This window comes from Gobio gobio (assembly GCF_949357685.1).
Source record: "Gobio gobio genome assembly, chromosome: 25".
NCBI lineage: Eukaryota > Metazoa > Chordata > Actinopteri > Cypriniformes > Gobionidae > Gobio > Gobio gobio.
This window is the reverse complement of record NC_137121.1, coordinates 20040903-20058841: the sequence shown is the minus strand read 5'-3', so window position 1 is coordinate 20058841 and position 17939 is coordinate 20040903. Positions and strand designations below refer to the sequence as shown.

General features: G+C 34.7%; 4 protein-coding genes across 4 annotated transcripts in view; 2 read left to right on the top strand and 2 right to left on the bottom strand.

Annotated features, from left to right (window-relative positions):
* The window catches only part of magi2b (membrane associated guanylate kinase, WW and PDZ domain containing 2b), a 120772-nt gene extending 114930 nt beyond the window's left edge, over window positions 1-5842 (top strand). The window contains exon 24 of the mRNA XM_079809179.1: window positions 1143-5842. Coding sequence (XP_079665305.1) covers window positions 1143-1199 — 57 coding nt within the window. The 3' untranslated portion in view covers window positions 1200-5842. The remainder of the gene's footprint in view (window positions 1-1142) is intronic.
* Window positions 5843-7141: 1299 nt separating this feature from the next.
* Window positions 7142-9018, top strand: LOC307121535 (uncharacterized protein). Its single transcript, XM_079809145.1, has 3 exons — window positions 7142-7316; window positions 7406-7475; window positions 7558-9018. The coding sequence occupies exons 1-3, from the start codon at window positions 7189-7191 to the stop codon at window positions 7828-7830; spliced, it is 471 nt and encodes a 156-aa protein (XP_079665271.1). The 5' UTR covers window positions 7142-7188; the 3' UTR covers window positions 7831-9018.
* Window positions 9019-9174: 156 nt separating this feature from the next.
* Window positions 9175-15386, bottom strand: ergic2 (ERGIC and golgi 2). Its single transcript, XM_079809178.1, has 14 exons — window positions 15221-15386; window positions 14804-14949; window positions 14416-14524; window positions 14269-14315; window positions 14125-14192; window positions 14009-14049; window positions 13747-13848; window positions 13274-13369; window positions 13010-13065; window positions 12684-12782; window positions 10835-10932; window positions 10482-10644; window positions 10327-10406; window positions 9175-10239 (listed from the first exon to the last, which is right to left on the bottom strand). Exons 2-14 carry the CDS (start codon window positions 14907-14909, stop codon window positions 10174-10176), a joined length of 1131 nt encoding a protein of 376 aa, XP_079665304.1. The 5' UTR covers window positions 14910-14949; window positions 15221-15386; the 3' UTR covers window positions 9175-10173.
* Window positions 15387-15528: 142 nt separating this feature from the next.
* kxd1 (KxDL motif containing 1) lies at window positions 15529-17923 on the bottom strand. Its single transcript, XM_079809253.1, has 5 exons — window positions 17745-17923; window positions 17562-17663; window positions 17328-17480; window positions 17014-17060; window positions 15529-16120 (listed from the first exon to the last, which is right to left on the bottom strand). The coding sequence occupies exons 2-5, from the start codon at window positions 17654-17656 to the stop codon at window positions 15864-15866; spliced, it is 552 nt and encodes a 183-aa protein (XP_079665379.1). The 5' UTR covers window positions 17657-17663; window positions 17745-17923; the 3' UTR covers window positions 15529-15863.
* Window positions 17924-17939: the final 16 nt, after the last annotated feature.

Below are 17939 nucleotides of genomic sequence, written 5' to 3'. Positions count from 1 at the left end.
AAAGATTAACTAATGCTGAACAGAGGTGTTGTTCATGGTTAGTTCATGTTAACTAATGCATTAACTAATGCTAACTAATACAATCTTATTGTAAAGTGTTACCAAGTAGTTAAACTACAATCAAGCTTCCCATTCCCATTAACAAAAAGTATAAAATTAAGTTATTATTAAATACTTAAATGATATATTTACATTATATTTACAGGATTTTACATTTTCAGGAATTATAACATATATATATGAAAATGTTGTTATATTTATATATAATATAAATATATATATATATATATACATGCAAATGTTTTTTAAATATATACATGCATGTGTGTGTATTCAAATATACATAATTATACACAGTACGCACACATATATTATGTAAACATGGATGCGATTAATCGATTTGACAGCACTATAATATATGTATATATTCAGATTTACATAGATATATTAAAATTTACATAGATATATTCAGAATTAGAACTACATATTCAGATTTGCTTTTATATTTTCAGACTTATAACTACAAATACATGATTTATATTTAGATTTGTATCCATATATTTATACAAGGTATGTATATTTATATTCAGATTTAGTAAATATTTGGATTTACATGTATATTTTTTATTTACATTTTTTATATTGGTTTCATATTTATTTATAGTTATAACTATATATTTAGATTTCCTTTTATATTTTAATAACTTCATTCAGGATCTATAAATATAAATTCAGATGTCTTAGAATTATTTCATGTTTGGCCCTTCATAATACGCATGTATGTTTATTATTTATATACATTTTTATAATTGAAATTACATATATGTAATACGTTGATAATACAGTGATATATGCAGTATTTCATCAATTATTTGACTATGCAAAAGATATAAAAGATCATTTACATAAACCATCCAAATAAACCAATTCACTCAAATGAATTAAACTTACCAACCTTACGGATGAGGGATAGTATCATTTTGTTATGTTACCTGTTAAACTAAATTAGCTTGTTACTAGAAATGCTACAAAAAAGTTTAAGTTCATTCCTCCCCAACACTTTTGTTGTGTCCATTGGCAGTAACCTTGATGTGCAGTCAGGTGTATCGGGTGATTTACAGGTTCTTTGTGTTTCCTGGTAGACAGTGCCGCCTCCTGGAGTGCTGTCTCTCCAGCCGCCCCTGCCTTGTCGGAAGTAATCTCACCCCACTAGCGTGACACTCGCCCTTCGCCGTCACCCGTCATCTCATCCAGCCTCAAACCCTGGACTTTGTGGCATTCTGAGACAGTCTGGACCAATCACGGCACCCCTCATGGTTAGTTTTGTGGGGCTTCGCCTGTGGAACAAAGGGTGGCCGGTCCACCTGTAAGAGCTGTGATTTGAACAGCCTAAAAAACAGAGAAGATGGATCATATAAGTTGAAAACATTAAGAACAGATGGAGACACATTAACCTCAAATGGACTGTCGCATCCAACTTTCTTTTCATATAGTTGCTGATCCAAGTTTGTTTTTTAGTTTTTCTGAACGATCCAGATGAACGGCAGCCAAAGACGCGTGGCTCGCCCTCTCGCTGTTTAATTCTGGATCCAGAGCGGAAACTTCTCACAGGGGAACGAGCCGAACTTTCAGCGGCTCGTTCTTCCGTCCTGTGGACCCGAGCTCTCTTTATTTTATCATCATGTAGAGGTTGTTTATTTTTTGTATCGTTTCAAGATGTTCAGAACGAACCCCTAGCGATACTGGGGGTCAAATATCGCAAATATATGTGTAGCATGAAAAGAGATTCCCGAAGAAACACACAAACTTCTGAGTTGAGAACTTCAACGTTTTAGTATTGAGTTTCGTTTATGTCTGATGGGGAAAAAAACATCACCATAGACACTGACAGTAAATATTAAAGGAGGCCGCCATGATGGAGATACAAGGTAAAGTATCACGCCGACCCATTCGGGCTGGGAGTTATGGGAGGTAAATGCATATCAATCGCCAAATCTGCCGCATGGACGTATCCCTTTAGAACCCAAGACAATGTGTTACATTAGTATGGTCGAGTCTCTCGATGAACCCACCCAGCCAAATGTTCGGTTACATTGCGAACTGAACCGAAGAAGGACCACAGATGTTTCCGAAGCCTGAGAGCGTCATTCCGGCCTCATTGGCCCTGTGCTGTGTGCCACCACTGTGGATTTGGGGTGCCATTTTACACCTCACAAGCCTCATTCCCATGTCTCGGATGGCTCTGTAGTTCATAAGAGCTAATAAGCGGAGATAATTAAAAAAGGAGGGAGTTTTTCAGGGCAGTTAGGTCTGAGTCCAGGAGACATGTAGTCTTTCACCGTGTCTTAACCAAGTGCGACAAGACAAATAATTTGCCTGTTCACTCCAAATGTGAAAACACATGGATTTTGAACCATTAAAATGTAACTATGGATGGGGCTACATACCCGTAAATGTGGATTTTAGACCAATAAGATATAATTATGGGTGAAGCTACATACATACACATAAATGTCCATTTTGAACCATTAAAATGTAACTAAGGATGGGGCTAAATACACATAAATGTGGATTTTAGACCAATAATATGCAATTATGGGTGGGGCTGTATACATGTAAATGTGGATTTTGGACCAATAAGATGTAATTATGGGCAGGGCTACATACACATAAATGTGGATTTTAGACCAATAAGATTTAATTGTGGACGGGGCTACATACACATAAATGTGGATTTTAAACCAATAAGATTTAATTATGGGCGGGGCTACATACACATAAAAGTGGATTTTAGACCAATAAGATTTAATTATGGGCGGGGCTACATACACATAAATGTGGATTTTAGACCAATAAGATTTAATTATTTATTTTTTTACTCTACATTCCTGGTGCAAGATTTTGGTACCATACCGATACCTGGCCGATGTTGATATTTGGTATTTCATTTTGCATGCTCATTTCCCGTTTTTGCATTTAGATTTCTCTTGCCGTCATCTAACGCGCACTAAAAATGTATCTTAAAAAATATAAATAATTTAATAACGTTGTTAAATGTGATCTTTAGCAAATCTCACAATGAAAGTTAATTTTTCATACTGTATATTTTAATGTTGTGATGACTAAATTCATTATTGATTTTTAGTTTTATTTTTTAATTTATTTAAACAAAATGGTATGGAATTTTAATATCTGCCATTTATCGGTTATCAAGCATGAAAATGATGAAAATGATTATCGTCTAATCAGTATCCAGAACTTTATATTCCAGTCCCTTTGGTTTATGGCTTGACACTCGCACCTGGTTAAGACACGGTTAAGGTTCAGCTGGGAGCCGAGACGAGGAAAAGGGATCTTTTTAAGTGATTTGGGCATGATCAGGGTCTCTCTAGCATGAATGGGTGGGACCCAGTTGTATGGGGCAGAGTGCCTTACTGGCAGGACAAAGAGCAGTATGAAATATGCATTTTACATAAAAAATAGAAACATCTTAAAAGCTGAGCTTTTGTTTTCACCTTTGGTTTAACGGTGACAAACTTTGCCAATTTTTTTCTGATGTTGTAAAAATGTTTTGTTAGTGAAAAATGTATAAAGATCAAAAATTCTGATCTGGCACATGTGGAAAGCGTTATGAGAAAATAAGGAGATAATATATCAAGATTTTGTGTTTGTTGCGGCAGACACAGTTTTATCCAAACCTCAATCATTCTGACCTTTTCATTAGATGAAGGAGACTGTGTGTTAATGCGTTTCATAAGGTGATAGTGATCAACAGAAACATTTACAGTATTTGAATCGCACAGTGCGGAGGGAAGGTTCGATGCCATGCAGTGTTTCACCTCTTTTTGTATTCATTTAATTGTGAAATGGTCTTATGCTGCTCAGCACCTGTCATTCTGATCACAGGCTGATAACTGTGCCAATTCAATTGTTTTTGAGGTATGTGGAATGTAATTCCAGATTTTCGAGTGGTTTCTTGAACTGCAGAATATCCTGAAACTGCGTCCAGAGATGCATTGAAAACGTTGCATATCAATTTCAGCTTATCACATTCCTACTTCTCATCCCTGCAAAAAAAAAAAAGTCTTAATCAGTATTTTGTCTCTCGTTTTCCTGTAACATTTTCTAAACATCCTTAAAACAAGTGAAAAGAAGAGTTGAGAAATGAAAATGATCCCATGATTTACTCACCCTCAAGCTCATCCTAGGTGTATATGGCTTTCTTCTTTCAGCCGCACACAATCAGAGTTATATTAAATAATATCCTGGCTCTTCCCAGTTTTGTAATGGCATTGAATAGCGGAAGCTCCATCCATCATAAAAGTAATCTATACAACTCCAGTGGGTTGATAGAAGCTTCTAAAGCAAAGTGATGGGTTTTTGTAAAAATATCCATATTTTAAAACTTTATATTCTATAATCACTGGCTTCCGGCAACGGGCTCACAAGAGAGTCGAGTTCCGATGGAAGGGTGACCTCTGACCCGAAAAGTTTTCGCTTCAGAAGGCCAACTTTTATGATGGATGGATTCACTTTTTGGAGCTTCAAAAACTCATCAGTCTTCTGTCCCATTACAAAACTGTGAAGAACCAGGATATGATTTAATATAACTCTGATTGTGTTCAGCTACATATATTTTTGCCAAAATAGATGTAGTTGCTTTGTCAGTTACCAAAATTATTTTTTTATTTTTACAGAAGTTATCAATTAAATTTATTATTTAAAGCTAATGTCCGTAACTTTTTTGTCTTCAAGACAAAATTTTTGTCTTTTACAAAAATGACATAATGAGAATGTACAACATGAATCCATTTTCCAAACCGTGTTTTTGTCTTGCCCTGAATCATTATGGTACACTTATAATAAGTGTTTATATTGGGACTATTTCCGGCCGGTCAGGGAGGAACCGCTGCGGAGGAGCACAGTCCCTGCGTGACTCGCCATAGACATAAACAGAGAGAAGTAGCTCCGGCTGCAATGTTCTTCCGCAAGATGCATCCGCTGGAGCGCAAAAAGTTACGGACTGCAGCTTTAAATAAATGTAATTCATATATACACCATTTAAAAACATTTTTTAGAGTGTATCTTGAATTATTTTTATTGTTTTAAGCACAAACCTCACTAAATTTGGTTACATTTATGCTTGAAAAACGTATTTCAAGATATACAATATCAAGTAGATTCATCTTGTTTTAAGGATGTTTATATGTTAGTTTGTTTTTTGATGGAAAAGAGGAAAAGAATGATTCATAATGTTTTGTTTTGTTTGTTTTTTTTGTTTTTTTTTGCAGTGGAAACAAGATAGTGTATATTAGTAATGTGTGCCACAATAAAATGCTCCCTGTTCATATCTCCCTGATGGTTTTGTAGCTAGCACATATTTGTAGTCTCCATTGATTCCACCACTGGGTGCAGTGTGCTAGAATAAACTGCTGTTTACATGGAGAGACAGACAGCGAGAAACGGTGAAGGAAAAAGTGGATGCATTTATTGCACAGCTCATAGCTTTTACTGTTTGAAGCTGTATCCTGCCTGCTGTGAAAATAAGACAAAGAAAAAAAACATTTTATATTACTGAGGAAAATATTGAATCTGTGAAAGATGGCACGTACCAGGGCCCATTCAGATCAATATTACTGTCTAGTGTTAGATGTGTATTTACCTTGTACAGCTGTACTCCTATAAATATGGTTTAATGTATTATTGATAGTTTCAAAGACTAAGTGATCAAATATTTTTATGAAATGCAACAGTACGGATATAATAAATTTTGCTAAAATCTTGTTTACCTGTATGATATTCTGATATACTGTTAAATAAACTCTGACAAGGTCTAAAGTTCTTTTATAGTTCTGATTATACTCATGTCTGATTGTGTGAGCGCTCATCTTACTGAAAGTAGGGGTGTGACGGTACACGTATTCGTACCGAACTGTTTCGGTACAGGACTTCCGGTACGGTGCACGTGTGTACCTAATGCAATCTTTAACAGTTAACAGTCGGCTTGTTTTACACGCGGAACATACTTCAATCCGAGTTCCCACACAAACATATTAAGTCTTCTGTCCATTTTATCACGAAATTTAAATGATAAATGCTGTTTTGACGCTCTTTAATGTGACGTGACAGTATATATACTATACATATTAAATATTTTATATATAAATATCATTTTTTTCTTAAATATATACATGTATTTGTGTGTATTTGTATAATAATTACACACATATATTATGTAAACACAAACTTATATTTTGGATGTGATTAATCGATTATTCGTTTGACAGCCATTTTATATATATATATATATATATATATATATATATATATATATATATATATATATATATATATATATATATATACATACATACATACATACACACGTTTATATTTGTGTGTGTGCGTGCGTGTGTGTAAGTAACTGATTACATGTAGGCCTAATATGGATTACACAATCAGATTCCAAAAATGTAGTAGCCTACTTAATTAGAAATTAGTAATTCGATTATATTATGTAAAATGCTCATAATCAGATTACACTTACTTTTTTATGGATTACAGGATTACATATTCACACAATGACAATAAATTATTCATAATTTATTGATTCACCCTAATTCTTTTTAGTCTTAAATTTTTATTTTATACATTTTAATAAAGTTTCTAAACACTGCTGATATATAGCTGCCTAACACTGTGTCTTAATCATATCCAATGACCTTCACCTGGACAAAATGTTTCAAACCTGGAAAACATTGAGTGAGTTATGTCATTGCTGTTTATTATTGTTTGTTCATGTAATGCAAGGATTCCCAAACTTTTTTTTGTCAGACACTTGGAGACCCCTTAGATTTTAAATTATTGTTTCACGGGTATGATGTCATTGATAGGTGACGCACGACACACGGTCCGTGTCCAGGTTAAAATGGCTTATTTCTCTGGATTTAAACATTCTTGGAAACATTTGTGATAATGTAAGTACACAAGTCAACAAAATATATAACATTGTTCTAGTGGTTGTTGGGTATTTTAATCCAAAAATCTTACATAGTGTGCCTTTAAAATAACGGAAGGCTATGTTGTTCTCCAATCCACAAGGTGGCGCATACAACATATCTTAAAAACAGTCAATGAAGAGATTAAAAACAATGTTCTTTTTGGCTGGTTCGGTACTAAACTACACTAATGTCGGAAAAGCCCCGAAACCTTCCACTCTGGATGGTGAAATCTGACGTTAAATGCAGTAAAAAAACAGAAGCTGAAAAGAAGAAATCACACGAAACCACAAAACAGAGACTGAAGAACCGACGAAGGTAGAAACTCCTTTAAAACTATCACTTCTAAAATAATGGGAACGGACGTTTAATGAAAAATTGTTTTTGCCCAACGATGTCTTTCTCAGGGTCGTCACGTATTGGATGAACGAGAGGGAGCTCGTGGAAACAGCGCTCGGCATTTTGAAGGATGATAAGGTAAATGGATTTTGATTCTCATAAATGAATTATTTATGACACACTGACACAGACCTATTATTATTTTTCTTATCAAACGTAGTTATGTGCTAGAGATGCGATGCAATCCCAGGAGGAGGTAAAGATCATTCCGGAGACAGATGAAGACACGTCTGACTCAGATGTACAAGACAGGACCTGCGTTTCAAATATTGCCGAGCAAGAGACTGTGCCATATGGACACTGCATGGAAGAAAGTACCAGTACAAAACGAGACTGCCATTTGAAACCTTCTCCTGATGCTCCAGGAACTTTGGAGAAACCTAGCGAAGATGATGATGCTTTTGAGCTTGTTCGAGAGATTTTTTTCACATAATTGAAGCCTAAAGTCACACAAAAGGTTTGTTACAGATTTAAGAGATACTTAAAGGGTTATTAGTTCACCAAAAAATGCAAATTTCTGTCATGAATTACTCACCCTCGATCCGAGAGCTCTCTGACCCCTCCATAGACAGCGACACAACGACCACTTTCAAGGCCCATAAAAGTCGGAAAGACATCCATGATGTGATTAAAGTGGTTCATGAAGCGTCGAGAATACTTTTTGTGCGCAAAAAAACTAACTAAACAAAAATAACGGCTTAATTCAACAAATTCTCCTAGTCTCCTACGCTGTTGAGGTAGTAAATACAGTGTAGTGCTTTCTAGAGCTACCAGAACGCTGGCTTACCATTGGCCGAAGCCGTTCACGTGAGCTGTGATGCTGATGCAGGAGCTAGCCCAGGTAAACTGCAGGAAACTGACACAGACGAGAAGAAATAGTTGAATAAAGTCGTTATTTATTATCTTTCTAGGCCTTGAAAGTGGTAAGTACATTTCTGTGTATGGAGGGGTCAGAGAGCTCTCGGATTTCATAAAAAAATATCTTAACTTGTGTTCCAAAGATGAACGAAGGTCTTGCAGGTTTGGAACGACATGAGTGTGAGCGTTTAATGACAGAATTTAAATGTTTTGGTGAACTATCCCTTTAATTACTTACTCACCCACATGACTGGCTTGTTTTCTTATGTGCAACTTAAAAGAAGATGATCTGAAGAATGTTCCGGTTGCTCTTTTTCATGGGGACTGGAGCTTTCAACCTTCAAAACGCACCATAAAAGTTGTTAAAGAGTCGTCATAATAACCACTTTTATTATTTTTTTGGGAGCTTGACAGTTTTTTAATGAATTACGATGAACTAACAACTATTATTGTGTAGAAAACGGCTGAACATTCTTCAAAATTGCTCCTTTGTGTTGCCCAGTACAAAGAAAGTCAGTTGGGTTTGAAATAAAAAATCAATTTTTTTATTGCAAGCTCTGCCTTCAGAAAATCTAGTTATGATTTCTATGTGATCTGCTGGTAACGCTAAACCAGCTGCTCTGGTAATTGTCATTTGCACACTTGCACTTTCTTGGGTCTTTTGGGTAAGAAAGCATCAACAAAGAACAAATGAGAATGTTAAATTACATGCAAAAATAAATTGTATATTTATTATTTTTAATTAAAAAACAACTAACCTCAGGCTTTAAGTGACTGGTCCTTCAAGAGGCGCCTAATGTAAGCATTTACACCCTAGTGTCTGAAAACAAACTATGTTTATATATATATATATATATATATATAAAGATTTTATTTTGCTGCTCAGGAGACGGAGGCGAAACGGTGGCGACACTCAGATATCACAGGTGTGCAGGTGCATAAGAAAGTGTTTTTATTTGGACTCTCGGGAGACGCGCTGAATAATCACGCAAGAAAACATCTCAATCCTGGGGAATGTCATGTTAAAATTCATAAACGAAGCAAAATACACCAACAGGATGTTATACGTGACTAATTTGTCTCCAGACTTTTAAAAAGGGACTACAAATCCTTTTCCTATTGAACCGTTACAGCAGGGACCCTAATGGAACTAGAAAAGGCTTTGGCACAACAATCTCTAATCATGCAAAAGTAATGTGGGAAATGATATACGGTACATCAGAAAGAATGTTCAGTATGCTTTAAATTAATTATGTCACACTACAATACACTTATATAATTTAGTCATATAACCAAATACAATCATGATTGTATTACTTGCATTTATCAGTATCAATAATATCAAACACAATCTCTTGAAATGCACATGAGCAGAAAATAATCAGTCCTTCCTGAGGTGGAGATCCCGGCTCTGGCTGGGGACAATCATTACAAACATCCCAACCAGATGCTAATACTGTCTTGAATGGGCCGTGTCTGAAATGTTCCTGATGCTACTTCATATATTAGGGTTGTATTAAAAGCCACTTCGCCTAAGACTAAATTGTCTGATATTCTGGACCTGCACTTTTTAAAAGGGAGTATTTCATGTAATCAAAGATGATTAAATAATTTAAATGCCTGCATTTAGAAACATTTAAAAAGAAAAGATGTTTTAATGAGTGCAATATATATATATATAAATGTATACATTTTTGCACCCATCAAAATTTTCTGGGGAAGTGCAAACTACTGATTTATGAATTTATACCAGTGTAATAGTTATTATTATAGTGTCAGTGCAGATGGCTCTTTACAGTAACACAAATGACAGTCAACCTCAATATGATGTATTAACTGAATCCTGGAAGTTACAGTCGTGTTTCAGATTGAATAGTGACTGAATTGATCTTTAAATGTGGCAAGGAGGAGAGCCCAGCTAGTGTTCGCCATTCTCAGAAAGAAGCGGCGTCAGGCTGTTCACGTGGCCATCAAAAACACTTATCTAAAGACAAAAGACAACAAGAATGTCAAAGCTCAGATCCAAAACTATTGAAAAAGGATTCATAAAAAAGCCCTAACTACTACTTACAGTCTTCGGCTTGTAAACCCCCAGTTTAAAACGACAGCAGACCACGTCTACGCAGAAGCCGACCAGACTATGTAGCATGCCTGCAGAAACAAATCATGATCACTCAATCATTTCAAATGAGATATTTTTGATTAGCAGATTTCCTCTCCATTTACCTGTAGTTGAGAAAATGCCTCCTATGATGCCACAGAGCCGCACGAGGAACTGCCACAGGGGCATGTGCTGCTCAGTCACCTTTACCATCAGAGAGCTGATGTCATACTTCATAAAGATCCCAGAAACCCCATGACTCCCCGCTGCGTGGTTTATCACACGCTCCTAAAGGGTCCAAATGTGGCATCAGTGTTCATCCTTAGCCAATCATGCATACACGATGTACTTTACAAACATAACTTTTTAAAATTCAACTTTGTAAAATGTAGCAAATCGTGTCAGTTTGATATGAAACTTTAATTAAAACAACAGATGGTTATGAATATATTTTTTGGAATTTTAAAGCCGTCTGTACCCGTTCAGTGACTGAGTACTGGTGTGTGTCCGCTGACAACTTGTATGTCTGCAGTTTTGTGGGAACAATGGTAATGAAGTACTGGAACATCTGATTATCTAGCAAAACAAAACAAAAACAGGGTTATCTGATAATAATTTAAGGGAAAAAATATATTGAATTAGAAAAATTTCTGGACTCCTGTATAATTACTATATTTGTTTAAATTGATAAATTTATATAAATAGAAATGTTATGTATAATTTATATAGTCACTCATATAGATAAATATTTATGGTGATAAAATATGTTATATATACACACCGATCAGGCATAACATTATGACTTCATATGATATATATATATATGTGTGTGTGTGTGTGTGTGTGTGTGTGTGTGTGTGTGTATGTGTGTGTGTGTATGTGTGTGTGTGTATTATGACTTTATATACATACACACATACATGTTACATGCTGATAATACAATTTGTATAAACATTTCATTGAATTACAAAAATGTTAAAATATTATATATATATATATGCTGTGAATCGATACTTTTTTTACTAATTAATCACATTTTTCTGTAATTAATCATGATTAAATCGCAATTAAAAATAACATTGGAGTTTTTAATATTTTTGGAGTTTTTTATGTTGTAGTAATTTCAGTTACTCTCCAAATGAATGAAGAAACAATTTAAAGACAGTATATTTTAAATGTGTGTTGTGATGGCATCTTTTTATGAATGAAGTCTCTATGAAACATTAATGACATTACAGTATAACTGAAAGCTACCAATTTCAACATTTATTAGACTTTAAAAAAAAAACATTTAATTTAAGTGAACTTACAACAATCTTTACATAAAACCATTATAATAAATGTTATTTACCAGTGGCCTTCCCTGTTAGACATAGTCTACACAGAAATTGAATAAAGTTATCAGCGCCTTTCTTAACTGCATAAATGATAAATGAAATATAGATTAATCATCATTAAAGCTACACTTCTCTGTTCCCGTTGTTCTTTGATGAACATTAATGACAGATATCATCAGTGCTGCTGTCACTTTAAGATCGGCCAACGCGCTGTCACACACATCTCATTTTCTCAAGTTCATTTAAGACGTTATTTAACTCATTTAAGACTCCTATAATGAGAATACTCGACAAAACTGGCATTTTGGCAAAATTCTCTTGTGTTTTTGTTATTTTTTGTTCAAGAGCGAAAAAGAACTCGATGTGTGCACGAGACTGCCTGTGTGTCAGGATGTCCCTCAATTAGCTCCCTAGGTGGTGAATCAGTATATCGTGTACATGAATGTGGCCGACTCCCTGATCAGTGCCCTGACTACTGAACTAGGGAGCTGTGAGACGCACCCACACAGACAGGACATTGACATACAGCGCGTTCTCTTGTGTCTTGTTGCGCTTAGATTGTTTAAAATAATTTACATGAATATGAGCGTAATCAATCATTATGTAACGCTGGGCAAAAATGAACATAAAAACAGACATTAATTGCGTTAAATATTTTTAATACGTTAAACTGAAAAAATGTATCGCCCGCGTTAACGCGTAAATTTGCCCAGCACTAATATATATATATATATATATATATATATATATATATATATATATATATATATATATATATATATATATATATATATATATATATATATATATATATATATATATATATATATATATATATATATATATATATATATATATATATATATATATATATATATATATATATATAAATATATATATATATATATATATATAAATATATATATATATATAAATATATATATATACACTTTTTTCCTGAAATTTTTGATAAAAGTTACAATCACTTACGATCTGTGGACACTTTTTCTGTGCCATCCAGTGGATTTAATATGCCCGGTATTTCCTCTCCAAAAGACAGATGGTCTATCCGATGGGAGAAGTTGTATGCTAAAAAAAAAAAAACAGTCCTTATTATCAAACTGACCTTTTGGACATTTTGTACCATTTCCTTTTTTAGTGGAACAGATGTTGCCTTCTAGTCTGAATGCAAAAGCACTAGATACGTTTTGCATAGAATGAGCCATTCAGATCAAATCTGTAGCACCAAAACCCACTTTTCTAGAACATGGCTATAAACACACTTTGTTAAGGTCTAAAGAAGCTCTTCAGCTTACTTTCATGGCTGACCAGGGCTGCTAGATGAGCATGACCTCGAGGGTGTGGGATGGCCCTGAAATGAACATAAAATAAGGAAATACACAGACAGCGGATGATATTCAGTCTCATTCAAAGGTGTACATCATCTGACTTCAACGATCACATGGACTCTTCAACTGACTTACATTTAAACTTTGCAATTACGTTTGCAGTACTTAAAAACAACTTTTAGTGAGTCAAAATGTAATTGGATGCAAAAAACAGAATGAAACGAAACATACTTGCCAACAGTGATGTGGAAATTTCCTGCTACTTTATTGACATAGAGATGTCCATGAATCCGGCAGGCATTTAGAGGCTGTGTGGGGTCATCTTCCCTAAATGTTCAACAAAAAATGACACACTCCTTAAAGTCCCCATGAAATCAAAACTGACTTTTCTTATTTTTATGGAAGATTGTAGTATTTATTATAAATGATTTATCCATGAATATATATATTTTTTATCCATGTGTCTTCATAATCTTTAATCAAAATAGCTTCCCCTCCCTCTTGCAGCATCATCTCTTCTCTGATGGTGTTTATTTGCACGAGGGCGGGACAATCTGTCACTCACATGAGGTCGACCAATAGCAAACCACAACCATCCAATTAACTCGAAAACAAATCGCAATAGGGAATAAAAGACTCAAAGCTTCCGCTTCATGCTGATATGTAGTGTAATACGTTCTCATTCAGGTGTCATGTGTTCTGACCTGGGTGGTAGAGCAGTGGGGGCGCCTTTCATGACATTCTTGAACAGAACATCCTGGAGTGAATGTTCCTCACGCAGACGGTCCTGAATGAGCAAAAGTGTTCTGAGGGACAAAAAAAGATTTTTCTTTTTATAATTACATCTTTATGTTAACAAACACATAACATTACAGTTATGTCCTAATGTCACAGACTCACAGGTGACAGGAATCAATTTGGAGGTTAAAAAGCATGAGTGTTATAAACAAACGAAAAGTGATTTACCTGTGCCAGATTCTCTGCTGAGGAGAAAGGTCAAAAACAACCTGCGAAAGAATTGTAAACATATTATGGCACAACTATAAAATATACTAGGAAATGAGTAACATTCAGATACTCACGGGTTCATACTGCAGGCCGTCAGATGCCACCATCGTCTCAGCGAGATCCAATACATCTGCACCAACAACTGGAGAAAAAAAAAGATTATTGATAAACCTATGCTGCAAGTCATACAACACATTACTAAAGTAAGATGTACTTACATTGGCATCTCATGGCAACTGTGATATCAATATTAATTCGTAGTTTGCTGCAAGAAGAAAAAACGAAATGTTAGTGTTTTCAATGCACATCTTACAGTATTATATGTAGATACAAAATAACAATTTACAGTTATGTTAGTGAGTCACCTAGTAAAATCCTTATCCACTTCATACTCATAATTCATCCATGTGTCCCGATACACAAAGAACTCAAAGAAGGCCAAGAGTGCCATGGCCGTGAAGGCCAACACAGTCACTGAGAAGAAGAAAAAAAACACAATTTCATTTGCTTTATGTTTCAATTCAGTATCACAGTAGTAATATTTGACAACAGTCAGAAAAGAAAAAGTATCTATCTATCTATCTAAATCGTACTAACTATATATTATACTCCTAGTATATACTATACTACTAATTATACTAACTATATATACTAACAATTAAAATAACACTGATACACATACACACACGCATATTTATATAGTCTCTTTAAACCAACCATCATTTGGACAAATGAAATCTCAGCTCATCTCACCAGTTCCTCCACTGGCTGTTGTCTCCACATAACTCTCAGGAACCTTGGGAAAAGCATCCAACTCCTTCACAAAGTTCAGAGCTTTCTTTTTGTTCAGCCTCCTCATCGTCACAACAGTTTGCTGTTGTCTTCCTCATGAATTTAGCCTGTAGTCCATCATATGTACATCAAGACGAGTTCACACACACTTATGAGCACCTACATTAACTTTATGTTATTAGCACGCAATGCTAAATATGTGAAAAGTTTAAATACAAATAAGTAGACCTTAGACCTGTTTTGATAGTAAACATCTTTTAAAGTGAATTTATTTGAACAATTTGTCTGTGAATGCTCAGTTGTCTATGGTTACTGCTAGCCGCTGCTAGCCGTGCACTTATCTAGATTGCCATTTTACTTACTTCGTTCTCTACCTACCTTGAAATGCTATTTTGAGTGGCTCATTGTGTTCCTTTTACACAATTTACAACCAAATAATCCTCTTTTACATTACGCGCTTCATGAAATAACGGACAGAAACGTAGAGGACTCGGAAGAGAGTGACGGCGATGTGTTGTAGTCGCGAGCTTCCGGTCCGGTGAATTTTGGGAAATGTAGTCATTTTACTGTAATAAAAAACACGGGGAGAAGTGGGCGCTTTCTAATATAGTGTTTTAGAAATAACAAGATTAGCAGACTATTCCGAATTTAGATTAAATCCTAATTAAAACAAAATCACCTTGCATACTGTGACAAAGCTTTTATTCATGACAGACATTTTGGACATGACAGTCCAAAAAGTAATGCTAAATAATAACTAATACGGTTTTGAACATGAAATATTACACAACACCAGGTAAACGTCTGTATTTAATTGTATCATTTTAATTTTTATCTGCAAAAAATTGTTTGCATTAATTGTCTAGGTCATTACCACAGCAGTCATTTAAATATATGTAAAGTTGTAACAGAAAACAGAAAACAACACAAAATTAGTAGCACAATTTCACATAGTAAACATTAAGCTGTAGACTTGCATCATTAAGCGGCATCTGGATGTAATAAACACCATATTAGAAGTTTAAATGTCAGCTGAATCGGGACCCTCGTCCCGTAACACTGCCGGTTCATGACTGTCAGAGGTTGGAGTGCCGGTGTTCTCTTGAGAGGGGTCTTCAGAACAGCAGCTAATGGTGGGTGATATCACATCAGGGCTCGTGTCACATGACTCTGTGCTCTGCTCGGACGTTGCAGTGGTGGTGATGGTGGTGGCCACACTGGGAGGGATGGGGTCAAACTCATCATCATCTTCCTCCAGGTTGGAACATTCATTGACGTCTTTTGGAAACAAAATGGTTTGATTACACAACATGAGCAAAACTAGTACAAAATTAGAAATGCACTAAATATTTATATTATACACTGCCATTCAAATGCTTGGGGAACTTGGAAGATCAAACATACAGTAAAAACAGTAATATTGTGAAATATTGTCACAATTTAAAATAGCTGTTTTCTATTTAATACATTTTAAAATGACACTTATAAAATGGCTCATATTACTGTGTGAATTCTCAGCATCATACCTCCAGCCTTCAGTGTCACATGATCCTTCAGAAATCATTCTAATATGCAAATTTGCTACTCAAAAAGCATTTATTAATTATTATCAATGTTGAAAACAGTTGTGCTGCTTAAGATTATTGTGGATTTTTCAGGATTCTTTGATGAATAGAAAGTTCAAACAGCATTTATTTGAAATATAAATCTTTTGTATTATTATAAAAGTCTTTACTGTCACTTTCGATTACTTGAATGCTTACTTGCTGAATAAAATTATTAATTTATTAAAATATTACTTTAATGTACATTAGTGATTTTAATTTTGTATATCAGTAAATATTTGATATTAATTGTGGATGTTCATTTCTTTCTTTCTTTAGGGTTTTAGATTATTTTTGTCATAATTTAGCTGTAAATTATAGAAATAATGCTAGATTGCAAACACGGTTTTTAATTTATTTATAAGATTTAAGATTGAACTTGATGAGTGTTTTCCTAGACATTCAAACACTGTTTAACATGGACAAAAACATTGCGTTTTACTTATTTAATTACTTTGACAAAATGATATATCAGTTATCTTCCATAACACAGTTATCCAGAAAATAATTATCACCACAGTTTTAATTGTAGTGTATCCCAATATAAAATACTGCATAATAACTTACTGCTAAAGGCCTCTGGATATTGTTTCCCAACCTTGCCTTTTAAAGTCCTGAGGAAACACAAAATCGTGTTAGGAAATGGCGTTACACCGTTTATATTATTTAAATAAACATGTAAAATAATATTTTCAGACAATGTTTGCACTTTTAAATGTCTACAATTTGCCCAAACTTTTATGAGGACAACCCAGCTAGAATGTATTAATGTATCATAATATCATAAGCTTGCTTGTAATGGAACAAGAAATGTGCACATCAGATCTTAGGCGTCCCACATTACCCTAATGCACCCTATAGTTACGTTATGGATATAATACCTTATTCGTCTGAAGATGCTGTCCAAGTCTTTCTTCATCTCTATTAATGTACGGGTGTGCATTAGAAAGTGTTCATTCATCTGTTGTAAGCGCACATTGGACAGTCCATTGAAGTTGATTAGCATCTCATTGGTCTTCTCAAAACGGTCCAGCCTGGAAGACATGCAGCAAAATCAGGTTAAAAACCTAGAACATGCTGCCTAGTTAGGTCACTCACTAGATAGGGAAACCCACATATGTCTCTGAGCTTGAATGATGGCGTTCACATCCTCAGAGTTCACCATGCTGAGCATCCTGTTACAGAATATTCCCGATGCGGTGGGCTCCATGATGACGCTTTTCACAAAACACAAGATATAAGCGTTACTAAGGAATCAAATCAATAATGAACTGATAGATATAAGTAAAATCGCTTACGTGGAAAAATATTCACAATCTGACTAGTTGACTAGTAAAAAAAAGTCTTCATCTGATGCCAACTTCGCAGTAGTTTGACGTAAATGCACACACCCTTTTGATATATTTGAGGAACGATAAAACAATTTACCGCACCGAAAAGCAGGCAGACATCTTTGTTGTGATGTTGTCACATGATCACATGATGATAGTGAG

Coding starts and splice junctions, on each gene's coding strand:
- LOC307121535 (XM_079809145.1), top strand. CDS start 7,189: ATGTCGGAAAAGCCCCGAAACCTTCCACTCTGGATGGTGAAATCTGAC. Junction 7,317..7,405: donor AGACTGAAGAACCGACGAAG/GTAGAAACTCCT, acceptor TGTCTTTCTCAG/GGTCGTCACGTATTGGATGA. Junction 7,476..7,557: donor GCATTTTGAAGGATGATAAG/GTAAATGGATTT, acceptor TATCAAACGTAG/TTATGTGCTAGAGATGCGAT.
- ergic2 (XM_079809178.1), bottom strand. CDS start 14,909: ATGAGGAGGCTGAACAAAAAGAAAGCTCTGAACTTTGTGAAGGAGTTG. Junction 12,783..13,009: donor AGCCCTGGTCAGCCATGAAA/GTAAGCTGAAGA, acceptor TTTTTTTTTTAG/CATACAACTTCTCCCATCGG. Junction 10,933..12,683: donor AGAAAAAGTGTCCACAGATC/GTAAGTGATTGT, acceptor TTGTTTTGCTAG/ATAATCAGATGTTCCAGTAC.
- kxd1 (XM_079809253.1), bottom strand. CDS start 17,656: ATGGAGCCCACCGCATCGGGAATATTCTGTAACAGGATGCTCAGCATG. Junction 17,481..17,561: donor ATTCAAGCTCAGAGACATAT/GTGGGTTTCCCT, acceptor CATGTCTTCCAG/GCTGGACCGTTTTGAGAAGA. Junction 17,061..17,327: donor AGCATCTTCAGACGAATAAG/GTATTATATCCA, acceptor GTGTTTCCTCAG/GACTTTAAAAGGCAAGGTTG.